We start from the raw sequence: 26605 nt of genomic DNA on the forward strand, positions 1-26605 counted from the left end.
GAATGGAGTAATAAATGCCCCAAATAATGTCCACAGTGAAGAAACTTTCTGCATCAGTTGTTCCTAATAAAATTGATATTGTACTATGCAGTGCTGCTTTTGAAGATATGCATGATCGACAAAACTGTATTTCTGGACTTTTCCTGGGGGTGGGCAATGGCTACGGGGACCATCATAGTAAATTTCAGCACTGCAAAATTCAACACTACACTGCTGTACATAAAATAATGTTTAACATCTTCATTGAGGAAGGCCCAGTTTCTTCTAAGTTTCTTCCCAAAAAGGGAAATCAAATGTGCTGGTTTGCCCGAATGCAAACAAGCCAGTTTACCTAATCATGAAATCTTCCTCTTCTTCCGCTGCCCCATCACTCAAGAGGCTTTCATGAATTTCATCAGGTTTTTTCTGCACCTACACATGAGAACAAATTGAGTTGTCAGCACACAGCACCCACCAGGCACCATTACAGTTGTACTTTGGTTTTCGAACAGCTCAGTTCTCGAATGTTTTGGCTCCTGAACACCGCAAACCTGGAAGTGACTGTTCTGGTTTGCAAACCTATTTGGAACCCGGATGTCCGATGGGGCTTCCGCGGCTTCCGATTGGCTGCAGGAGCTTTGTGCAGCCAATCAGAAGCCGCACTTTGGTTTCCAAATGTTTTGGATGTCAAATGGACTTCTGGAACGGATTCCGTTCAACTTCCAAGGTACGACTGTACTAAGTTCCATGCCAAACTAACCTCACAGAAAAGAAAGAAATGAAACATAAAATTGTTCCCATAAGTTTTTATTAGCATACATACCTGGACTCTGATGATTTTGCTGCTGAAACTATTTAGTACCACAACAACCTCTTCTGAAACTTCAGAAGAATCAGTTCCTTCATGCCTAGGAGGAGGGAAAAGTTAAGTTATTTTAACTTCAGATTAGAAAAAACCCCACTTCTTTTTTAATCACAACATAAAGAAGTAGAATGTTTTGCTCAGATGAGAATGAAAACTGCCTGTTCACAGCATGGTTTGTACCAGCTTACTAATTTAGGAAGTTTTCCACATTTATATGCTTCCAGCAGAGGCTGCTGGCAGAAGGATAAATTTTGGGGGAAGGTCATATCAATTTAGCAAGCAAGTTGGTTCAACAAAGCATAAATCAATACGGTGCTATTATGCTCAACAGCTGAGTTCCAGAGCTAAAGTCTATCTACTGGAGGCCACCTGGCACGAAAACCCATGCTTGAGCTATCAGTTATCCACAAGCTACAGGCTCAGCGTCTTTAAAAGCTAATTCTAAATGCAAAATATGCAGTTGTACCTTCATTGAATGAATAATCCTAATCACACTGAAAAGCAAAAAGTGGCTATTTGGAAAACTCCTGTTGCCAAGTCTCTAAAGCCTAGTTGCCAATACCAATCTCTCCCCTCGAGTATCTCTGCATGCAAAAGACTGGCTTCTTGCGCAAAAGACAACTTACTGATTCAGCTTCAGTAGAGCCCCCACTCCGCTTAAGGCATTCTTAGAAAAGAAGCCAAAAACTATCTGGTAATCTCTTGCAAATATCTGGGCCCTTCTCAGCAAGCCTTCAGAATGATTCTTCCTAAGGCAAGCATGTCTAGAATATCACCAACAGACACACCGCAAAAGAAGATGTCAAAACCAGCTTTAAGACATTGACTAACAGCCAGAAACACTTCTTACAATAAAGGCAACTTCTCTTGTTGTTGTAATCTATTGGCAATTGTATCCAACGTCACTCTGTTTTAGGAAGCAAGACATGCTGCAGACCGGACAAACATAAACAGACAGCATTTTGTTTGTTTGCTCCCCAATATGTAGATATTCCAATATGGTTAGTTTGCTTAGTTGCCAAACCAAGATTTATAGTTCTATAGGGAAAGGAACAGACAAGAATTCCTAACCACTGGACCTGGAATTCATTCATCTTATTTGTATGTGGCTTTTCCACACACACACAACCGTATTCAAAGTAGCTTAAAACATAGTAACAGGATGCATTTCAAGCAAACACTACAAAACAATTTCATAACACAGCAAAAACAATAGCATAGTAACAAACTATAATTTTGATTATATATTTTGTGGTTTTATATTTTGATTTTGTTCTGTGAACCACCCTGAGACCTCCAGGTATAGGGCGGTATATAAATTCAAACAACAACAACATAGCAAAACAAAAACATTCTCTCTCCAGAGAAGTTTGCCTGGCGCCTTCATTATATATCTTTAGGCACCAGGCAAAATCGTTCCTTTTTAACCAGGCCTTTGGTTGAGCTGATTGACATCCTATGCCCTTTTAGAATGTGGTCTTTTATTTCTTTGGGGTGTTACTGGGTTGTTGATTTTATTTTGATTATATATATTGTGGTTTTATATTTTTATTTTATCCTGTGAACTGCCCTGAGACCTCCAGGTATAGGATGGTATATAAATTCAATCAATCAATAATATAATTTCTTTGTTGAGACAATGCAACAAGCTGTGGTTAAGTAAAAATGGAAACCCTTGCTTGTGGCTATGACAAGGATAGGAAGGAATGCACAGGCTAAAGTCGTGGCTCTTTCTATTGTACAGAAAGGACCCAGGTAGCCAGCTCAAATGTCCAAATGACCTAAGATCCTGGTGTTCCATCAGTTTAAGCAGCCATTTTTATTTTGTTCCTTAGGTAGTCAAATGTCAGTGCAAAATGATCAGTTTGACAAACAGCACTGAAGGTAAACACCCATGTTATCAAATGCAGCTGGGGTCCTGGGTGTGGTAACAAAAGGAGACAAAAAATACCCCCCCCCCCCCATGACTTCAATCCCTGGTTGAAATTATCAATTTGTCCCTTGGCATGGAGACATTCCCAGGGGAACTGAAGGAAGCAGTGGTGCGTCCGCTTTTAAAGAAAACTTCACTAGATCCTTTAGACCTATCCAATTACCGCCCAGTTTCAAATCTTCCATATCTGGGTAAGGTAATTGAGAGAGCGGTTGCTGAACAGCTTGGTTGGTTTCTGGAGGAAACATCGGCTTTAGATCCATTTCAGTCCGGGTTCCATCCTGGTTTCGGGACTGAGACGGCTCTGGTTGCCCTAACAGATGATCTCCGTAGACAACTGGATCGAGGTGGGTCAGGACTGCTGATTCTTTTAGATTTGTCAGCAGCCTTTGACATGGTCGATCATGATCTTCTGGACCACCGCCTTACCAACGTGGGGATACAGGGCATAGCCCATAAATGGCTGTGCTCTTTTATCTCTGGTCAGGGACAGAGGGTGGCGCTAGGGAGGGAGATGTTGTCACGCCACTCGTTGGTGTGTGGAGTGCCGCAGGGCACAATCCTCTGCCCAATGCTTTTTAACATCTTTATGCGCCCCCTTGCCCAGATTGTCCAGAGCTTTGGGCTGGGCTGTCACCAATATGCTGATGACACTCAGCTGTATCTGCTGATGGATGGCCACACCGACTTGGCCCCACACACATTGACCAGATGCTTGGAAGCTGTGGCTGGATGGTTTCGTGGGAGCAGATTGAAACGAAATCCTTCAAAGACAGAGGTTCTCTGGCTGGGTCGGGATGGTATGGGGATGAGGGACCAACTCCCTTCTCTTGCGGGGACCCAATAAGTGCCATTGCCTTCCGTTAAGAGTTTGGGTGTAATCCTTGACGCCTCCCTTTCTATGGAGGCGCAGGTTACAGCAACAGCCAACGCAACATTTTTCCACCTTTGCCACATCAAGCAGTTGGTCCCTTACCTTTCCCTCCCTGACCTGCCCACAGTGATCCATGCGATGGTCACCTCCAGGCTTGACTACTGTAATTCTCTCTATGCGGGGCTGCCCTTGAAGCTGACCCAGAAACTCCAGCGGGTGCAGAATGCTGCAGCGAGGCTCCTCACGGGGTCTCTGCCATGGGAGCATATTCACCCAGTGCTTTTCCAGCTGCACTGGCTCCCGGTGGAGTACAGGGTCAGATTTAAGGTGCTGGTTTTGACCTTTAAAGCCCTTCACGGCCTAGGATCCTCGTACCTACGGGACCGCCTCTCCTGGTATGCCCCACAGAGGACCTTAAGGTCCATAAATAGCAACACCCTAGAGGTCCCGGCCCCTAAGGAAGTTAGATTAGCCTCAACCAGAGCCAGAGCCTTCTCAACACTGGCTCCGGCCTGGTGGAATGCTCTGTCTCATGAGACCAGGGCCCTGCGGGATCTGATTTCTTTCCGCAGGGCCTGTAAGACAGAGTTGTTCCGCCTGGCCTTTGGCTTGGAGTCAATTTGACTCCCTCCCCCTCTTTCTCTTTTTTCCTTTCTCCTCCTTTTATGAGGCTGCATTTTAATGTTTTCATGTTGTATTTTAATCTTGTTTTTAAGTTGTACTCATTCAACTCATTTTTATTATTGGTTGTTAGCCGCCCTGAGCCTGGCCTTGGCTGGGGAGGGCGGGGTATAAATAAAATTTATTATTATTATTATTAATTCATGAATTCATATTATTTGTACAGCCTTCAATTTGATAACAACAATATGGTATCTCCTTCTAAAATCTTTTTAAATGTTCAATCATTTATAACACTGAGCTTAAGAGAGCTGCATTACTTTTGGGAAGGAGTGTTGCTTGATTACAGAGCATCACTGTCAAAGGGTTCGCTTATTTTTAAACATCTTTTAAACAATGGCAGGTTCACTTATTTTAAAAATCCATTAAAAGGCTTGGGGCTGAAATGAGAGATGAAACACAACACCACCCACGTCTCTTGATTAATGTAATATCAACACATATTTCAGGAAACCTTCCCAGCTTTAAGATAAATTGCTCAGAATCTGGATTTCAGAAACCTCAGTTTATTGCTTTATTTTATTTTCCAAGCCAGCATCCTTCATACAATTACCTGAAAGTAAGACCCATTGAACACAGTGGAACTTACTTCTGAGTAGACACATATTTACCGTCTTTCATTATTAGAGCATTTTTATCCTACTCTTCTAGTACAAATGTACAAAACAATAAAAAGCTATCAATAGACAGGGTCAAGATTTAAACAACAATAATAGGGTTGCCATATTTCACAAAGTATAAACCAGGAAACCCCAAAAGTTGTTGATTTTTATTTTTACAAAAGTGCCAATTGACTTGCCTAAGACAGGACAATAATAAGGAACAAATTTACATACGTAGGGATATCAATTTAAAGAATGAGCAATTTAATCTCTAAATGTTATTGTAATTCCCCCTCAAACACAGAATTCTTTGATAACCATCTACCCTCTCAGCTGAAGCCATTGTTTAAAAGAGTTCTGCTTCATTTGTCAAATATTCCCAGATCACCAGCATTTCTGGGGTTCAGCAGCCCAAATGGTGCAGGCAGCAGCAAACCTGTCTCTGACCTGCAGGGTTCCTGATCCAAGCCTTGCAGTGCCTGACAGCACTATAAATAGAGAAGCACTGGATTGAACTGCAAATGAATCATAATAATTAGACTGAAATCTTGTCACTTGAGAGATGCCAAATTTAGATCTGGCGTCATCCATAGCTACACTGCATAAGAAATTCTGCTTTACAGGTGCAGCTGCTTCAAAACGATGATCGCCATCATGAATAGTGTCACCGTAAATGTCTAAATAGCAAAGGAGCTTTTTTTTAAAAAAGAATAATTTCAAGGAGGAGGTTAGTAACCAGAATACCAATGTATTTCTTTTTTAAAGAACAGATCTTTTAGTGCATCCAGAAACCAACCTACTGTTATGTTTAATTCCAACAAATTCTAGCGGATTTAGTGCCCTTCTTTGTCAATTGCACGGTGGTTATGCATGTGCTTTAAATAATAAGCCCAAATTCTGTACCAAGAAAAGCTGAACTCTGCAACATAAAATAAACGAGTAAGCAAATCTGCATATGTTTGTTTCTTTTAATTTACCCCATTTCTGAAATTATCTTTCCTTATTTAAAAAAACGAGGATGCTAAGGATGTTAAACTCCCTGTTTATACCCGTTACGGAATTTTTATTCCTGTGATTTTAAACCTTTTTGCAGTAAGACACTGTACTCATGTAACATTCCTAAGTCTTGTAGCCTGGGACTGTACTGTTAAGACTGCCAAATTCCCAATTCAGATGAAGTGAGAAGAACGTGAATTCTTCCAAATGCTTCTCTTTGAACCAGGACAGTTTGCTGAACATCATTCCTTCAGAAGATGCAAGGAGCAAAACACCTAGTCAGACTGTGCTGTTGCAAACAGTAGAATGAACAGAATTGTGTTGATGCCTGAATGTTTCTCCGCAGTAGTTCCAGTGACCGCCACACCGTTAGCAAATGTCATGTTATGACTTACCTATATATTTGGTAGATTTCTTCGGATCTTCCTTCACGTAGTCTCAAAATCCAAGCACCTGGATTTGCTTTCAACTGAAAATAACCCTACAAAGGAAAAAAAAAAAATGGAAATATTGCTTTGAAAGCAGGAGGGGAGAACACTTTCTTTGTAAACAGTGGCTGTGTTCTACAAAGCCTAGCCTGCCCCCAGATTTGCCCGTTCCTCCCCGAGTGTAGTCCGGGAAGCAGAGTTTGGAAGCTCACTTCTATTTTAGTTGGCCTGCAGCCAGTAACATTGTCTAAATCTGACAACCAGCGGTTATAGTTTTTGGAACAAGCCAACTTCAAACTATGGTTGATCAAGCTGGTTTGTTTTAAATACAGCAGTGTTAACATTAATTATGGCCCCTTTACAGAATTGTAAAGATCACTTAGAACAGGCATGGCCAAACTTGGCCCTCCAGATGTTTTGGGACTACAACTCCCATCATCCCTAGCTAACAGGACCAGTGGTCAGGGATGAGGGGAATTGTAGTCCCAAAACATCTGGAGGGCCAAGTTTGGCTATGCCTGACTTAGAACCTCTGGGAAAATTCTACTCATGACACCACATCCTACATACTATCATGGGACAGTGACCTGAAAATAGCATTTTTCTGCTATTGCCCCTGTATTTGCATGTAGAATGAGTCTGTAGGAACCTCAAGTTCATGAAATCCTTGACCCCTTAAAAAAAAATTTGCTGCTGCAACCACAAATAGAAGATTAGAAGCTTCCATTCCATTTTTTATTAAACGGTTTAGTGTTGGGTCATAGGATCACAGAATTGCAGAGTTCGAAGGGACACCAAGGGCCATCCACTGCAATGCAGGATCTATATCCTAAACTTTGGTCACACTTAACTATAGCTCACAAAAACATGACATAACCATGTTAGGAAGTTGGCTTGTTTTAATAAACCATAGTTAAGATTAACAGCAGTCTATTCGTGTTCAGATGCAACACTAAGCTGTAGTAAGTCAAAAGCCGAAGCAAAATCTTCAGCTTGTCTGAAACAGCCATATGTACCGTTATAATTAACCATCATTTCTGGGCCCAAAAGAATAAAAGAATCAAATAATAATGGGCCAGTTGTGTTTAGGTAGCCAATAATATGGCGCTGTGGGTAAAACCTCAGCGCCTAGGACTTGCCGATCGCATGGTCGGCGGTTCGAATCCCCGCGGCGGGGTGCGCTCCCGTCGTTCGGTCCCAGCGCCTGCCAACCTAGCAGTTCGAAAGCACTCCCGGGTGCAAGTAGATAAATAGGGACCGCTTACCAGCGGGAAGGTAAACGGCGTTCCGTGTGCTGCGCTGGCTCACCAGATGCAGCTTGTCACGCTGGCCACGCGACCCAGAAGTGTCTGCGGACAGCGCTGGCTCCCGGCCTATAGAGTGAGATGAGCGCAAAACCCTAGAGACTGACAAGACTGGCCCGCACGGGCAGGGGTACCTTGACCTTTACCTTTAATAAGCATTTGGTCAAATAAGGTATTCCATCACCAGGCTTAGCCAGAACCTACCAGATTGGCCATCACAATGGTATCAACTTTAACAGGATTTTTCCTAGTTCCCAAAGTGAATTGCAGTCCGTGAGTTGGCTGTCTAGTGGCGACATCAAAACAATGTCCTTCAAGCAACAAATACTCCAGCTCATACTCTGCTGAAACAACACTCTCAACCTGTGAAAATGCACAATTTCATTGGTTTAGAATTCCAGAAATTAGGAAGTGGGAGGCATATATGGATAGTCAAACGTTTTGGCTAGGGACCTGCACAGAAGGCTCAGTCTTACTGAAGGCATTAGATCTGATTCACCCTTGCTTCCACTGTATTTAAGCTCTGTCCTTTCTAATAAGGCAGAAGGAGGGGGAAAGGGTCCCTTCCCCCAGCTGTCCAAGAATTAATTAATTTTGCAGCAGCTGCGATTTCAACTGACATTCAGTTTTTTACCCAGAATTCATCATGCTTATTTTAGGAAGTTTGCTTCTCTTAAGAAGATAGGAACATGGGGTGCCACCGTATACAGTGGTACCTTGGTTCTCTAACGCCTTAGTTCCCAAACGCCGAAAACCCGGAAGTGTTCTGGTTTTCGAACATTTTTCAGAAGCTGAACATTCAATGCGGCTGTCAGCTATTGTTTCCGAGGTGCCTGCACCAATCAGAAGCTGCGCCTTGATTTTCGAACATTTCAGAAGTCAAACGGACTTCAGGAACGGATTAAGTTTGGTGCGTTTGTTTTCGCTATTTATTTTGCGTTTTTGTTTTTGAGGCTTTTTTGGTTAATTTGTTTTTGTGACTGTGGAACCCGGTTCAGCTACTGGTTGGTTGGTTGATTGAGTGTGTGACTGCGAAAATGGATAAAAGCCCCCCATCCAAACAATCATCAGTGCAGGTAAGAAAAAAAAATTAATTTTAATTTTTATCATATACAATACTGCCTTATTTATTTTATACTACAGTACATTGATTATTGTTTTCATTTTATGGATCAATGGTCTAGTTAGAGAGTGAAATAAATGTTAAATTGCTGTTTTAGGGGTTGTTTTTAAAAGTCTGGAACGGTTAATCTGTTTTGCATGACTTTCTATGGGAAAGCACGCCTTGGTTTTGGAAGGCTTTGGTTTTGGAATGGACTTCCAAAATGGATTAAGTTTGAGAACCAAGGTACCACTGTACTGAGTCAGCCCATTGGTTCATCTAGCTCAGTATTCTCTACACTGACTGGTAGAAGCTCTCCAGGACTTCTCGACAGAGTTCTCTACCAGGAGATGCTACCTGGAGATGCTAGGAACCTTCTACTACTGAGCTATTGCCATTCCTCTACTGCTTTTTGGCACTGTATGCCAACACAGCAAATTTCAGTGGTAGCTTTCCTTATTTACTACTCTTCGTCCAAATACAGTGGTACCTCTAGATGTGAACGGGATCCGTTCCAGAGCCCTGTTCACATCATGAGCAGAATGCATGCAACCTGCGTCTGCACGTGTACAGGTTGCGATTTGCCGTGTCTGCACATGCGCGTGACATCATTCTGAGCGTCTGCGCATACGCAAGCGGTGAAACCCGGGAGCAACCTGTTCCGCTACTTCCGGGTTGCTGCGGGATGCAACCTGAAAACGTTCAACCTGAAGTGACTTTAACCCGAGGTATGACTGTATATTAAAAATGTATTGCACAACAGGGCTGACTCCAGGTTCTTCAGAGTTCCCAGATAGAAAATGTCAGCTTTCTTGTTTTTAACCTAGATGGACCCTGCCTAAAAAGTGATTAATCCAAAATCCCCTGTCACATTTTCATTTTGGTGGGGCCCTAAGCTAGTCCAAGTATTTGCAAATACCTAAGCTTGTTAACCGTTAGTGTCAGCAGCTGGCTAGATGAGGAAGCTACGGTACTCTTACAAATTTATTCAATACAAAAATACTCATCCTTAGGCAAAAATAAACCCACGTCAAAATAATGGAAACAAAGCAATGTTCTTTGTAATATCAGGAGAGGCAAAATACATAAATGTGTGTAACTCAGCAGGACTCCTGGTTTATTGCTACCAACTCGTTCTACCACCAATACAAAACTTCTTATACTGTCAGGCAAGTGTATCAAAAACAGTCTATGATGAGCTATAGAAAAACAGACCCAGAATTTACACCGTAAAGGCATACAGTGCAACTGCAAACCTTTAGGTATGCTGTAAAGTTTGAAAATAGAACAATTCACTATTTAAAAACATTCACACATCAAGTTATGGCTTCCGCTCCTTCTTGGTTTCATGCTTAGTACACATTCAAAAAACTTCTTTTGTCACTAAATCTACCTGATTTATCTATCTGATTGTAACTAAATGTATCTGAAACAGGGCAAACATTTATCATGTTATTTTTCTTGAGGCATTTTTGGTCTGCAAGTCCTAAAGAAAACACAAATCCTGAATGTTTTTGTAAAGGGAGGGGAGAATTATTAATTTGTCAGTCATGCATTTGTGCAATTCCTACGCGTACATTTAGAAAACAGTACTTACGTCTTTCAAATAAATGTTATCAAGGTCGTAAGAACTGTTCACCGCTTCAACCAGCCAGCTTTCTGGAGTTATCATGTTGAGGGTCAGGAGAGGGGATTCTGGCATTTCAAAGAAGTTTGCTCCCGGTGCAAGAGGAAAGGAACCACTTGCCCCTGAAACAAGTTCGGGCTCCAGAACAAAACGATAAAAACTACGGCAAGGATACAAATGTCAGTATTAAAGGGAAAAGAGCAGGAAAGGAAGGGCAAGATGCAACTGAAAAGTTTGCATAACAACTTTTTTAAAACACCTTTGAATCCTCTGATCCTATTTTATACATTCATCATTGCCGAGCACGCAAATGCTGCTATTTTTGAAGCAGCTAATCCGCACGCGACAAGACAGTGTAGGAGATCTCTTGCACCCTTTCTTTATTTTTAATTTCCACAGGCTTTATAGTTCTTCTAGCTCAGGTCGGATTCCTGTGCCACAATTACCAGCCGAGCCCTCAACAAACACATTCTCTTCACTGTCAACACGTGCCAAGAACGCGGCCGGTGTTACCAGCCCTTTGAAAAACAGAACACGCAACTCAGGACGCCAGCATTAGCCAGCTGAATGCGACAGCCCTATTATATAGGGCAAGTGAACAAGCCCTTCAAAAACATGAGGCACACAATGATTAATTTTCCTGCCCAGAACCCATTTTATGCCTGGGAGAAAGCAAATACAAGTCACAGAAAACTCATAATATTGTAACAAATGATCTAATTATTTTGGCAAAAGGAAAGGGCTTCCTGGCTGTTGGTTACACGGCAGAAAGCAAATACAGCAAAAATGATAAATAAATGGTAATATGATGAGCTCCGATAAGCGATTCCAATTATAAAGTGATTACAATTATAAGCTCTCTTTCTATGAGGATATACTTTGCTTAAAGGACCATTTTTCTGCATTAATACCCACTAATGTTTTATAAGCACCAGCACCAAGCGACGAGTTGCTGCATTTATGCTAAGCATGTTTCTAACAGAGTGCAGTCAACCAATGTGCACATTTATTTAAGAATTCAGAGAAGCCGGAAGTGGGTGTTAATGCCTGGGTGCATGAAAGGACTGGAAGATCAAGTATTTGTGGCAATACTTGCAAAATTACTCACAGTAATTCCAAACAGAAAGAAAGGAAGATTTGGAGAGAAGGAAAGTTGCAATCGAGAAGCAACAGAGTGGGAAAACGTAAATGAGACTAGCAGAAGATTGTGGAATACTCACTGCCTAATGAGTAAAGTCATTAGGCAAGGCAACTACTTCTAAGTGGGAACCATATTATGGGGCACATTTCATTAATAAACATTCACGTGCTACTTACCTTTTCAAAGGCGCCTCTGACAGCTTGAATCTACAGTTCATAAACAGCCTCAGTTTCATGTTGACAACCTGACCAAGGAACTAACAGAAACAATTCTCGTATTAACGAAATTGTTTTGTGTGGGATTTTGCCCTATCCAGAATTAAGCACAGCAATTTGCATGGGGCAACAACGTAATTCCAGACACTTTCATCGTACATATAAATTTATTTGTTTGCAACTTCTCACACCATACCCAAGTGCAACAGAAGTGGTTGCATTGCCCTAAATCCACCTCAAATTGAATATTCCCCCATGCTACATATAATAACAACAACAACAACAACAACAATAACATTTATACCCTGCCCATCTGGCTGGGTTTCCCCAGCCACTCTGAGCAGATCTCAACAGAATATTAAAAACACAATAAAACATCAAACATTAAAAACTTCCTTAAACAGGGCTGCCTTCAGATGTCTTCTAAAAGTCAGAGAGTTGTTTATTGCCTTGACATCAGCTGGGAGGGCATTCCACAGGGCAGGTGACACTACCAAGAAGGTCCTCAGCCTGGTTCCCTGTAACCTCACTTCTCGCAGTGAGGGAACCCCCAGAAGGCCCTTGGAGCTGAACCTCAGTGTCCGGGCAGAACGATGGGGGTGGAGACATGCCTTCAGGTATACAGGACCGAGGCTGTTTAGGGCTTTAAAGGTCTGCACCAACACTCTGAATTGTGCTCGGAAACGTACATATATAAATAATCCTCTTATGAAGGAGGTTAGCATAAAAGAGAGAAGTGGCCCAAAGTCACCCACTAAATTTCATGGTCAAATGAGGATTGGAAGCTGGTTTGTTCTCTCTCTCCCCAACATTCTACACAGGTCTTAACTAAATCACAAAGCTGGAATTGCATACAAGAAATCAATATGATCTTACAATCAGTAAATGTGACAGCTTCTGTGCTTCTCTCGACAACGGGTCTACAATGCCAACGACGTCAAAGAAGGGTTCGCTTTTCTGCTCTGGATCTATCTTTAGTACACTGTGGGGAGTAAACACACCCAGTGTTGAGCAAGGTATATAAAAGGGCAAGTATGATTTGTAGGGAGGGCATACACTGGAATTTTATAATATAACCCTTTTGTATTTTTAGAAAGCATGCTCTGGTTCAACAGATATCTCATTGCTTCATAACACACAGCATGAACTACCTCCAGAGAAAAATATTGTGTCAAGTGGGGGTTTACATCAAGCAATTACAAAGCACAGGAAAAAAGACTTTTAAAGTATTTCTTGAAGTGATGGAATATGACTTAAAAGAAGAACCACAATATAAACAGGTTTCCGAACTGAAGAATTTGGGACAAACTAAAGAAAGTGACTTAATCTCAGTTGCCACACACATAATTAATAATTACAAAACAACAGAGAAATCCCCCAAACTCCAGTCATTAAGGCATGTCAGAATGTAGCAGTTTATCCATTTCTAAAAGCCAGGCTTCATAAGAGTTCTGACTGATGTGATTATTAAATACATCAAGTGAAACCCACAACAAAATGTTGCAGCTTGAAGTGTTCCTGTTTTAGTGTTTTGCGCAGTCCGTGATCCTGTCCTTCATTCCCCCTCCCATCCAATTCCCCTGCCAATAATTAGTCAGCATTTCATGGACTCTGATGATTATTTTTTTGCGGGGGGGGGGGGGGAGTCCCCCTTGAGGTCTATTTTACCACCAGTTTTTATGTACTTCTGCAAACCTCAGGGCTCTGCTGATACCCCCCATTCCTGTGCACTGTCTTTGGGGTTTTGACCATGTGAGCCTATCCACACATGCCTGATCAGCAGAGATAAATGAATGCTAAAAGCAGCATCAAGAACATTTATTTTCAGCTCTGAACAATTAAATCAACTATGGTCTTAGCAAGTTTTTAGATCAAGTTCTGTTCTTGGGTATATGTGTGGATTGTTCATTGCTTGTACACATAATAAATCAAGTGCTAAAAATGTTTAATTAAGTATTGAAACATCTTACGTATCACTCAGATTTCACGACGACGAGTGCACTGTGGCAAAAACTAACACGCAACAATTTAGAGGCTTTTTACCTGTGCTTCTCTTTGAGAAAGGCAATATCTCGGCGGACATCACTTTTAGGCAAGGAAGAAAGAAGCGCACTCACTTTCATTGCTAAATTACTGCCGCTAAAGAAAAGAAGAAAAGGTTTTTTTCTTCAAGGCAAACAATCAGCTATATTTACCCCCTAAAATATATACCAGGAAGTGTCACCATAACATTCTGAAGGCTTTCAAAAGACGTTAAAACTCAAATGCAAACTGTCAAATTGATTTAGATCTAAAGGAGTGAATGTCCAAAGTCGCATTGCCTTGGCTAGTGAGGAAAGCTCTAGCTACAATCCAAGAGAACCCCACAAAAATATTTTAATATAAAAAAAATTGAATGAAATATTACCGTTTACCGCCAACACCCATTTCCTTGACCAGGGCTTTGACCTTCGCTGTTGCCTTACTTAGCGTTACTTGCTCCAACAAGTCAAAGTCTTCTGCGGTCAGTTCATTTTCACGTAGAGGGCCTATTATCTGTTACAAACAAATTAAGACATTGGTGGGGATGGGGGAGGAATGCTACATTTTGCTTTTCAAGGCTTCAAACCAGCATCTGCACCTAGAACAAGCCTGGCTGCCAGTGAAGCTCAAAGTACCTGTGTGTTATATTCTGCGCATTTTGAATGCACTCTTTCATATCGTGTCTGGATGACAAAATGAGAGTGACGATGGCATTGGTGCTTCTTTCCCCTTGCCCCCTTCTGGGCCTTTAGTGTAATGTGCTGGAGCATCATCAGCCATGGGGTAGGATCCCTTGATCCAGAGGAAAGAGCACACAGTGCTGCCTTGGCAGCTAGGTGGTTCACCAATACTCTGTGCAGGCCCACTCCACACTCAGGCATGGAAATATTTCCATTCTGGACAACCAAACTGGTTCAGAGTCTCACTGTAGATGGTGGCTGCATTTATTACATGATCGCTGACCTGTCAAGGTCACCGCCTTCTTAGACCTGCTGAATCCTAGGTGAGTATACAATTGTATCACTTCCCTGCGAAGAGGCAAGGAAGTCAGAAGTAAATGGTGCTGTGCCAGCAGCTTCGGTTTTTTATATACCATTGGGTGCTGAGACCGGATGAACTAATAATAATAATAATAATAATAGTAATAATAAATTATTTATACCCCGCCCATCCGGCCGAGTTTCCCCAGCCACTCTGGGCGACTCCCAATCGAGTGTTAAAAACAATACAGCATTAAATATTAAAAACTTCCCTAAACAGGGCTGCCTTCAGATGTCTTTTACAGATAAGATAGCTGCTTATTTCCTTCATATCCAATGGGAGGGCGTTCCACAGAGCGGGCGCCACTGCCAAGAAGACCATCTGCCTGGTTCCCTGTAACCTCACCTCTCACAGTGAGGGAACCGCCAGAAGGCCCTCAGAGCTGGACCTCAGTGTCCGGGCAGAACGACGGGGGTGGAGACGCTCCTTCAGGTATACAGGATCAAGGTCGTTTAGGGCTTTAAAGGTCAGCACCAACACTTTGAATTGTGCTTGGAAACGTACTGGGAACCAGTGCAGATCTCTCAAGACCGGTGTTATATGGTCCCAGCGGCCATTCCCAGTCACCTGGCTAGCTTCATTCAGATGAAGGGCTTAGCTGGAGTGGCGAAGACCCATTCAAGCCGTTCTTTGTGTGCCTCCTCCACGAGAGGTCCAGAGGGTGGCAACACGAGAACGGGCCTTCTCTGCAGTGGCTCCCTGTCTGTGCAGTGCTCTCCCCAGCGAAGTTTGCCTGGCGCCTTCATTATACATCTTTAGGCACCAGGCAAAATCATTCCTTTTTAACCAGGCCTTTGGTTGATCTGATTGACATCCTATGCCTTTTTAAAATGTGGCGCTGTTTTTTTTTTGGGGGGGGGGGGTTATTGGGTTGTTGTTTTTATTTTGATTACATATATTGTGGTTTTTATGTTGACCTTGTTCTGTGAACCGCTCTGAGACCTCTGGGTATAGGGCGGTATATAAATTCTATAAATAAATAGGACCCCAAGCCCAAGTATAATGTGTCTGGGTAGGGAAATGGATCCAGCCAGCAGCCTGAATCCTGACCTCCCTCAACCCCTGCAGGACGTTTCAATAATGCAACTGGGACACCAGGAGAAATGCTGTCCTTTGGGAGATTTGCAATGAAACTCTGTGAGAAAGGGCTCAGAGGTTTGCAGATGTCAACCATCAGCCGTTCAGCAGTGCCTGCTTACAGAAAGGAGCCAGATCTATACCTTCCTGCAAACCCTTATATATGACATCAGGTGTAGGGCATGTGGGCCTGGTTTGGGGAAGATTAGGACCTTGCAGGTAAAACTACGTGCCAAATGAGGCCCACAACCAGAGGTTCCCTACTGCTGATTTGGAATGGTGGATAAGAAGATGCCAGTGAGATGAAAAAAGAGCAAGAGCTGGGCTTTCTCGATAAGCTGAGTGAAGTTCGTCCTACCAATGAGTTTACTTGTTTACTTACCCTGCCATTACTAACAACAGCCATTTGCCCAGGAAGCAGCTTAAGAACCTCTCGACAAAACACCTTGTGAGCCTGAATTACATTGACGCCTATCGTGTTGTACTTCTTCTCAAACGCATCGTTATTCATGCCCTAGAACAGAAAAGTAACAAGATGTCTCCCAGGTCAGAAAAGCTAAAACATCTCCCACAAAGAGAGACTGGGTGTCAAATCCAGCCTGGCAACAGCACTTCCAAACACTTAAATCAGTCTCTCCTTGAATTCACAGTGCAACGGCACCAACTGAGGAGGGCCCTTCTTTAAAATTACTTCGCCGTCTTGTACATTCAGCAAATGCGAAGAGAGTAAAGGGAGTATAAAACTACTAACCGGAACAAGAAGTGTCTTGATTTTAGTTCCCGTAGCAAGAGATCTTGCCGTGTCCTCTTTTAGAATCCGACCGAGGAAGTTTTTCAGACTAGCGTTTTTCTGCGTTAGAAAAGCTGCCAAGATTGTCCTTGCAATGACAGTGTTATCTTCAGTTATTTTCGATGCAGGATTATGCACAACCCCAAGCTGTACATGACTGCTAGTTTTCTGTAAGACACAGATAGACGTTACATGTTTACTTATTATTAAAGTTAATGCCTGCAAGTCCCTCCCAGACCACCAACTCTCTCTCTCTCTTCCTTCAAATCCCTTCTCATAACCCACTTTTCCTATGAAGCCTTTTGATAAGCCTGTCAGTCTGCATCTGCAACTGGAGTGAAGCCTAAATACATTCATCCTTCAGTACCCTTGCCTCTCCTTTCCTTGTTATCAACTCTTGTGTTTTCAAAGCAGCTCAGGTTGATGGGGAGATGCTTTGAAAAAACGAGAGCATTTGGCTGTGGCTCCCCATATATGCTGAATAAGCTCCCTTTTACACTTTGTTGTGTTTGTCACTGCAAACAATGGTGTACACGCAATAAACAGGCTTGCTGATGTAGTGTGAATTGGCTCTTCTTTTCTGAGAACGGCATTATAAGCCTATGGAATCAAACCAAGGCTCCATGTAGTCTAGCAATCTGGTCTCAACCAGCGACAAGTTTCTAGGAAGTTTACAAGCAGGGCATAAACGTTATAGTCCTGGCTCCCTCTCAGTTTGCATTTCTTGGTACAGAAAGTATTGATCTGACGTGTAGAGATCTTTCCCATTTTAATTAATTCAAGAAAGTTATGGAAGCTTCTGTGTGTGAGAGAAACTGGTGCAAGCTGAAAGTTTCTACCTGACACCTAAGTGTCTATTCTGCCTAGAAACAAGCAGAAGGTTCATGATGTTTGGGTTATTCCTTCAGAGAAGTTGAGTACAGCGGGCTTAAACTGGTTCTGTTCAAGGTCTTTCTGTCAAGGTCATGCTGACTATAAAAGTAGGGCCAGAAGGAACCCGAGTTTCACTTTCTATCTCTTTCCTTCTGGTGTAGTGTTCTGTATATAGTACGCTTAGTGTTAAGGTTTTAGTCTTATTGTAAGTTATTGTAAGTTTAAGTCTGCTGCAACTGGATTTCTTATGGACAGTGCGAATCCTGAATGTATTGGATTTGTGACCATTACGCTTATTTGCCTTAAGTAGCAGTAAAGCTCTGCTGGGTGAAATATGAATTGCCTCTGGTCTATTTCTTTGGGAATCCTGCAACGCAAGTTTTCACTCTGCTAACTATATGTCGGAGTTCTGCTCTGCACCAGTAATTAGTAGAATTTATGTTACTCCCTGCACTAAAGTATCCAAAACGCTGAACCTTATGGATAGTTCATGAATGTAAAGCAGAATTCAGAACTGTTACGGTGGGAGCAGCCAAGATATAGTGTTGGGTCCAGACGAAGTTAGCTATATATTAGTCCAGTTGAAATCAATGGGACTTATGCTGGTCACAATTAACTAGTCCTGTTAAATTTAATCACTGATCTGAAATCTTATATAGCATATAAAAGGTGGTATATTCTGAACAATCAAGCCAACAAAGACAAATGTGACTAAAGCACGACTACCTTAGTTTGGATCCAACTCAAAAGATGCCAGCTTATCTTTTAGAGCAGGAGGCTGCAATGGCTGTTTTCCTGAACATTATGAAAGTCCAGGAAAAAATTCAGTTTGGCACGGTAAAACCAGATTTCTAGGACAGTTATTTACTCTGGAAGTGTCAGATACTTTAAAATTTTATTTATTTAGGCAACCATTCGGTCCATCCCAAATGCAGAAATGGGTATGCACTGCTCAGTATGGAGATTGGATCATTCCCATAATCAGTTCCTTATTAGATACACTCTTGCTAAATGAAGGGTTTGGGTGCTGACATAGTAAATTGCATGTGTATAATGAGCTTGTACCATTACATATAATACAGAGAAGTCAAAAGAAGTCAGCATCTTTCTGGCCTATTTCTTCCAACTCTCTTTGGCTTTTTCAGTCCAATTCCTTGCCAGCTTTGAGAATTGTTCAGTAGCTAATACTTCCACAAGCTTGCCTATTTCCTTAAAACTTTTTATTTTATTTTATGGAAAGGAGATAAGATATTAGGTTAGCAAGACCCATTCCATAGTGATCAAATACTGTTGCTGTTATTTATGTTTCCATCACCATCCTCCTTCAGAGCCTTGCTGAGAGAGATTACCCGGCTGCACTCATACTATGTGGACACAGGAATTTTATGGCACTGACCAGGTATTTCAGGGCATTTGAAAGCAGTTGCCTCCCATCTGGGTTATCAAAATCAGCAACGATCCATATGGTGCCTGGGTATACTACATCTTCATCTAAAAAAAGAAAGGGGGTGGGGAAGAACCCAGATGGAACATTTTCACTTTTCAACATTAAAAAAATAAATAAAAAGGGAAGTGCATGAACAAGAGTGCACTGACAGAACGGAAGTATGGATTGCTGTATACAGTGGTACCTTGGGTTAAGTACTTAATTCGTTCCGGAGTCCGTTCTTAACCTGAAACTGTTCTTAACCTGAAGCACCACTTTAGCTAATGGGGCCTCCCGTTGCTGTCGCTGCACAATTTCTGTTCTCATCCTGAAGCAAAGTTCTTAACCCGAGGTACTATTTCTGGGTTGCAGAGTCTGTAACCTGAAGCATCTGTAACCTGAAGCGTCTGTAGCCCGAGGTACCACTGTACAGAGCTATTTTAAAATATGCTAGTAAGTATTTGGGGCAGCACCGCTCACCCCATGTTCTTACAAGAATGTGACATATGACTGAAACAGCAAGGAGAGGGCAGGACGCTGCCTCAACCTGGACCCACCCCCTGCCTGAATGTCTGAATCAGATAGCCTAGTCTACACGTGTAGGCCCCTCACATGATTCAATGATTCTAAATCATCTTCAGAGCTGGTGCACGCTCCGAACTTAAGCCCCAAGTGCAGCTGGCAGAGGGTGGGTCTGGCAGGGGATGCACCAGAACAGCCATTGAGCGTGGCCCCACTCTCCCCATTGCACGACAGGAGGGAGAAACGACTGCAGAAGGCTTATGTACTTAAGTCTTATTCCTGGCACAAATATAATGCCGAACTATGATTAGCTCTACAAAGGGAGGAATGCCATGCAAGAGGAGGAGGAAGTATTGTGCAGCCGACATCTCCTCACTAAGTGCACAGCACGCCAACTGAAGTAGCCATTGTCACTGACTGGGAATGTTGTTTCTCGACCAAGCCAATTTAAGAACCAGTTGTTGAATCCATGTTCACAATCAATTGCACACATTGGGACAGAATGTGGCTGATATGACATTAACAGATACCTCACGTGTGGGATAACCAGTCGCATATAACTAACATGCTTAAGTCTAATCAATGCATGAAGAGGTTAATACCATAGAGTAAGCTGTCCTGCCAGGCTTAGCTAGGTCCACTTCCCCTCACCTTTGTAGAAACTAGGTAATCAAGCCTTTGTTCTTCCCAGCTACTTAAGAAGCTCAGCACTTGAAGAGGTTTGAGGTGGTTGCTCCAGCCCAACCACATGGCTCTCACAAGCCACTCTTAAGTTCTTATACTAATCATTTAGGCACTTTCACCATTTTGTAACTAAGCTAAGTTTTACTGCCTGTAAAACTTTTATGAAGCATGTGAATCTTTTCTTTTTTAATACGATTTGTATTAAATTTTCTGTTTTACAATTTCAGATAAACACTTTACATACTTTACATACTTAAGATATCAATGACTTCCCTTCTTCTCTTTCCATGTTTCATTTTACACATCTTATATCCCTGCATATTTTACAAAAACTATACGAATTGGCTTTCCATTATTACATCCAACAAAACTTATTTACACTGTTGAATTTATCTTAATGCTGCCAGCGTTTTCAGCTGTACACAATTATTTTCCATTTATTCAATAAATGTGAAGCACATGAATCTGACCTTTGGAGAGTTGTAAGTAAACCATTTTTTAAACTTACCAAACATGTGGCCTTTTCCTATGCTGGGGGAAGAGGAAAACTTTGGAAAGAAAATTTTTAGGGAACATTTTGGAACTCACTTGGAGGGGCATATTTTAAAGGTCTAATAGGCTATATTTCCACGCTTTACTTTGCTGCATATTTTGTGGTTTTAAATCTTTGCTGGGGTTCTCTTACCTAAGAGTACTTGTCCCAAATTTGGATCTTGTTATATTTAAGTTACATTTAAGGATCTTGTTATATTTGAATTATATTGAATCAAATTATATTGAATGTATATTTGAGGGTTTTTTATGTAGCTTAAAGCAACAATACAATGTTATAACTAATCTTGGTAAACCATTCAGCTTGCATCAGACATTGCTCTATGAATGTTACATAACAACTGTTAAACAAAAACAAAATGTACCTTTCCTTGTAACATACTTCATGTTTTCTGAAATAACAAAAGTCTTATCTTGAGAGTCCAAGAAGGAAAAAGTTGAGAAATCGTTTGTATCTATAGGCACTGCAAAAATTAAAACGTGGCTTGTTAATATCAAATATGAAATCAAACTTAGGACTGACAGAAAGAAAAGAAGCAGTACTTGGTTTTACCTGATGGGGATGCAAAGTTCAAATATCTTCTTTGAGGATCAAGAATCTTGTCATGTATATGTGAAACTACATTCTGTTGCTCCATGATGAAGTCTACTGCGTTTGTATGGTCATTCAGCACGCCCTGAAAGGAAAACAACAGCAGGTTTGTTAAGTTTCCGCACCACTCAATAACTTTAGATCGTTCTATTGGTACCTATTTGAAAAGTACCAGTGCCTGTAAAAGGTCATTGGGGTGGGTAACAACTCCAACTTGTGGTCAAAGGCAGGAAGAGAAGTAGGCAGCTCCCATAATCCAGTTTGCATATTCACCAATTTTACTGGACTTTTATGCCAACACTAAAAAGGAGGGGGGAAATGCATACTATCTTGAGAGCTAAATAAAAGAGCTACCAGTGCATGAAAAATGTAGGACACCTAGCCAGCGTGGTGTAGTGGTTAAGAGTGGTAGTCTCGTAATCTGGTGAACCGGGTTCACTTCCCCGCTCCTCCACATGCAGCTGCTGGGTGACCTTGGGCTAGTCACACTTCTCTGAAGTCTCTCAGCCTCACTCACCTCACAGAGTGTTTGTTGTGGGGGAGGAAGGGAAAGGAGATTGTTAGCCACTTTGAGACTCCTTAAGAGGAGTGAAAGGCAGGATATCAAGTCCAAACTCTTCTTCTTCCTAAGGGGGGGGAGTGAATTTAAAAACTGAGGTGAAGTCCTGCTGTGTAAGGTGAACTGCCTCCCCTCAGTGGCGTTTTTCAGTTGAGCATCCCCATCTTTGTGGGGGAGAAATTTGGAGACTAGAGACTGGGGTGTCAGCTGCTGGAAGCTTCCAAGAGTCCATAAATTCAGGCTCTAGACTATAATACTCGTTAGCCTAAGATATCTTTTTTTATAATTAAGGTGAATCCTGTTATTTTTTAAAAATGGAAAAGACGCTAGAATGGATTTGGGTTCAATCAGCACTCCTTCTCCCTTAAGTGGCGTTGGGTTGGCTCTGCAGAAGGGCTATTGAGGCAGAGCTGCCAGAGTTGTGAATAGCAGTGTCATATAGAGGGAGTTATAAAAGAGGTGATGCGAAACTTGAGACCCCTCAATCTTTAACTTGAGACCTGTCAACCCAGTCTCCATCATCATATTCTGGACTAACAACTGAGTCACGTGGGTCAGCCCCTGGTGTTGGTAATAAGGTTGTCTGAAATCAGTACAAAATGATCAGAAGATGGTGGAGCAATTTCTTCTCTCTCCAGGGAATAATGCCATCTATGAAGGAGAGTCTTAGAACACACCTGCTTATATAATTTTGTGAAGGGCTTTATGTCAGGAAGCTAATAGCAAAACAGCCTTAGGTTGACCATTATGTTCAGAAGGAGACGGAGGGTGGGAAGGAGTCAAAGTTTGTCTCCATGTTCAGAGGAAACTTCTCCCAGAAATGCCTCTTTGGTTAAATTGTCTTTGAACATCAGCATTAAGCTTAAAAGCATGTGGGATGGGTTGGCCGCTGGGCTGCAAAGAGTTAGGGCAAGGGAGAGTTAAAAATAATAATTTTTTGACCAGGGGGAATTGGTGACTCCTTAAAAACTCCTCATTGTCTGGAGGCTGAGGTAGAATAAAGCATTTCTAAGAGCTCACACTGTTCTCCAGGAATCTTCTCTGCCTCTCAAATGAAGAAGGAAATAAGTGGTTAAACAAGCTTCAAGTGGATGCTCCTAAGAAAGCATGGATCTGAATGATTCATTCCCCCAGGTATTGGGATCACCTGGCTTCCTGCTCTGAAGGTTTCATGGCTTGCACAGGAATGCTAATGGCCTGCTCCGCTGGCTCCAGGTGCTTGCCCTTTTTAAGTGCCTTGCAAGATACAATGCAGCTGTCAGAGGCAGAAATTGTGGGTTCATTTGCTGTCATTCTCCCTTTCCAGAGATGCAACAAGCAGGTGTTGGGGTACCAGTACAACACACACCTCCAACCAGGCGCCGTGGATCCAGAGTGGGTTGTGAGGAGCTTTGCAAAGGGCAAAAAAATACATTGTACTTCACTTCCGCCTTCCGCTAAAACAACCACAGGAAGAATAGGAATGAAGGGAAGGCAAGGAAAAGCCAAGCAGGTAAGGCAAATGGGGCTTTTACTGTTGTTGTTATTATTATGATTAGAATGGGCAAAAGACAGAGGTTACTGTGAAGAAAAAGGTGAGGAAGGAAAAAGTGAAGTCAGGAAGGTGGTTAGAACATCACACGCACACAAATTATTCAATCATTTGAAGAAAAGGATAGTGGGGAGAAATGTCTTCTTATCCAGTCCACATTTTTGTAGCAACATTTGTCTTCATACTGTGGTTCCAAGCATCTCAAGGATTAACAAGGGCTTAGTTAAATTCTAAAGCATGGATAATAATTATATATTAGGTTTCAAAATCATGACTGCAAATTAAAATAATGATGCCATTTAGGTTTTCACAAGATTAATTCCAAACCGCCTCGTTATAAAAAAATGTAGACCATAAGCACAACTTAAGCAATCGACTAGCCATTATTTCACGGAGCATTTGCTTAAAAATAAAATAAAATGCGAAACATACCAAGAACACTGCCCGCTGGAAGGACTCTGTGGCATCCATGATCTTCACCAGAGAGGTTTGCAGCTCTGCTAGATTCATCTCTTTTCTGTTAAAGGGCACGCCATTAAAGAGAGCTTGAGGCAATGGACCCAGGCCAGTCTTCTTATAAAACATTGCTCCTGCCTAGATGGAGCAAAGATGTCCCAATTATATAGAGCTGACTGTGGAAAAGTAGTGATTAGATAGCAAGAGAAAATGAACACAAACATCTATGCATCGCTTGCTGGGACAGGTGAGGAGCAAAGTGATTTATTATTCCTTTACAACTTTTCAAACAGTTATTTTAAAGGCAGGGGGACTGGCAATCGCCGGCTGAGAACATGATTTCCTGAAACAATGCATTAACAGTATTTGGGTTGAATTCAGGTTAAGTTCCCACTGGAATCAATGGGACAAGTCAAGACTAACACGAACACAAATTTCAATGAGAACTAGGTTTAACTAACTTCTTCTCGATCCAACCCTCTGGATTTCATTTAGACCTGCAGATTAGTTGACAACATTAGAATACTTCATTTATTTATTCTTTCAAATCAATGCATTGATGAAAATATGGAAAGCTGGTTGAACATGCACTGTCATAGGTGAAAAAGGATCTCATGACAGGCAAGTCAAACAAGGCAACGCCACTGTTTTGAATGATAGCTGCCTATCTGCCTTTCCTGCTTACTTACAAAGCCAAGCATCAAGTTGAATTTACAGAAGTGGATTCAGGATGACTAACACTGCAATCCTATGCACGGTGGCTCAAAAGCAAGTCACACAGAGCTCAATGGGGCACGCCTCCCAGGTGACCAAGAACAGAACTGCTGCCTGTAAGATGTATTAGGGTAGTGTTGTTTTCTGTTTCCGTGTTGACCCTCAAACAACAGAGCCTATAAGACTCATTTTAGAAGATACATCCACACATCTGATCCTGGCCGTTTCCTGCATTACAGCATCAATGCCGCTTTGCCGATATTCCAGACTCTGTGGCATAGGTATTGTGGGAAGTGAAATATTGTACCTCCTCAAACAACTGAGATTCCAAAACCTCAGTATTCAATGCCCGTGGATTTGTGCCTTCTACCCAATACTTTAAAAAATGGGTTTTTTTGGTACATCCTCTTGCAGCTCTGTAGTGTTCCTACCTGTCTGTTCTCATCATAATCAGAATCGACACCCAAGATATCTTGCAAGTCAGCATGAGGAAATCCCGTGACAAGAAAACGCTTCACATGCCCCACAGAAAGTACACCTCCCTCTTCTACTTCATGGTACATCTAATTAAAAGAGAGAGAGGAACAGATAAAGAAATGTGATCACCCATTCTACTGATGTATTCATATTATATTAAATTTTTATTGCCAAGCTGCAAGTGGATTTTAAAGGCTCCTGCCGCCCAATCACAGGCCCATCTAGCTCATTTTATTACCGGGTTTTTCAGCAGTAACCAAGAGACGGCACACTTTAATGCCTCCGCCAATTAAACTTCAATGAACTTTCACTCTTAAACTCATCCATCATATGCATTTCTGGGCACTTAGGGGAAAAGGAGAAATTCAGGAGAGAGAATAAAACCACCCTTTATTTTCTGCACAATTACATGCATCCATCTCACATCCTTCCAGTACCCAGCCATGAAATGCGTCAAGCAAGCAAGGCAAATATTTACATAATAAAGCTGTCTTGTTGCCTACTCTCTTCCAGAAGCCCAGAAATATGAGTAAACTGCTAAATATGCAGTCATGTTAGAAATATCACAGCTTAGCCGTCAGAGCTATTTAAGGGAAGACAAGTAGGGAGGCATAAAACCTCACAGCTATAAATTAGCCACTAATAAAGTTAGGTTAGAAATGGGGAGATTTCTATTACTGGAACATAATTCTAGGACAGCCTCCCTAGAACAGCTTTGGAAGCAAGGAATCCTGATGGCTTCATGAGAGTGTTAGATAAAATTAAAGAGCTACCTTTTCACGATTTTATTCTGCGAGCTTCAGCTTTAACCTGCGCTTAAGCACCTGGAATTTACCTTCCTCCTCCAGGGTTCCTGTTAAGCAGGAGTGCACCAACTCTCTCAAATCCATATATTTAGCGTTTCTCCCCTTAACAATCCCAAACTGGTGGGCAGAAGCCATTTACACCAGGGGATCAGGAAGTCTCTCAGTCCGACAACCAGATTACTAGTGTGGAAAGCTCTTTGCGGGACAGGGTGTGTGTGTGTGTGTGTTGCATTTCAGCAGTGGGTGGTACCACACCCCAAAAGTGGGCAGGACCAGACAAGGACACAAAAACAAACACAGCCTCTTACTGGCCTGGCAAAAGCACTAAAGGATGGGTGTCAAATATGTTTCATAATAATGCCTAACACTGAATTCACCATCTCCCCCTTTTTTTTTTTTTTACTATCATCTACCTGAATTCAGTTCCATGTTTTCCAGTTTAACCACAGTTGGGTTAAGAGTAAGGAAATTCTAATCTGCCTCTACACACACACCCCGCTGGCTTGCCTAGCGATTCTGTAGGTTTCCTTTGCTTTCACCTGTGCCGCATTTCTCTGTTTGCATGAGTCATCTGAAGCTAGCTGAGACTTCCTGCTTATATGTCTCAATTGCATGCACTGAGTTGGGGGCGTGCGTCTCTATCTTGAGGCAGGCAGCTGAATTTTATGTTTTTGGCCCATTCAGGCTAAGATCTGTGCCAAAAGGCACATGGATCTGCATCCATCCCCGCCCCACC

At 42.0% G+C, this 26605-nt stretch overlaps 1 protein-coding gene across 4 annotated transcripts in view; it reads right to left on the reverse strand.

Annotated features, from left to right (window-relative positions):
- The window catches only part of UGGT2 (UDP-glucose glycoprotein glucosyltransferase 2), a 79122-nt gene that overhangs the window by 9399 nt on the left and 43118 nt on the right, over positions 1-26605 (reverse strand). For all 4 annotated transcript variants that reach the window (XR_013985370.1, XM_081002910.1, XM_081002911.1 and 1 more), the window contains 16 exons: positions 25018-25149; positions 23849-24010; positions 21288-21411; positions 21100-21198; positions 18947-19041; positions 16639-16845; positions 16270-16401; positions 14155-14282; positions 13791-13886; positions 12624-12729; positions 11709-11788; positions 10362-10551; positions 7867-8025; positions 6326-6411; positions 803-887; positions 332-411 (listed from right to left, as the gene is read on the reverse strand). Coding sequence is in view for 3 of the 4 variants with exons in the window: in XM_081002910.1 (XP_080859036.1) it covers positions 332-411; positions 803-887; positions 6326-6411; positions 7867-8025; positions 10362-10551; positions 11709-11788; positions 12624-12729; positions 13791-13886; positions 14155-14282; positions 16270-16401; positions 16639-16845; positions 18947-19041; positions 21100-21198; positions 21288-21411; positions 23849-24010; positions 25018-25149 (1961 nt within the window). In the remaining variant the exon portion in view is untranslated. The remainder of the gene's footprint in view (positions 1-331; positions 412-802; positions 888-6325; positions 6412-7866; positions 8026-10361; positions 10552-11708; positions 11789-12623; positions 12730-13790; positions 13887-14154; positions 14283-16269; positions 16402-16638; positions 16846-18946; positions 19042-21099; positions 21199-21287; positions 21412-23848; positions 24011-25017; positions 25150-26605) is intronic.

Source organism: Podarcis pityusensis (assembly GCF_964106645.2).
Source record: "Podarcis pityusensis genome assembly, chromosome: 4".
NCBI lineage: Eukaryota > Metazoa > Chordata > Lepidosauria > Squamata > Lacertidae > Podarcis > Podarcis pityusensis.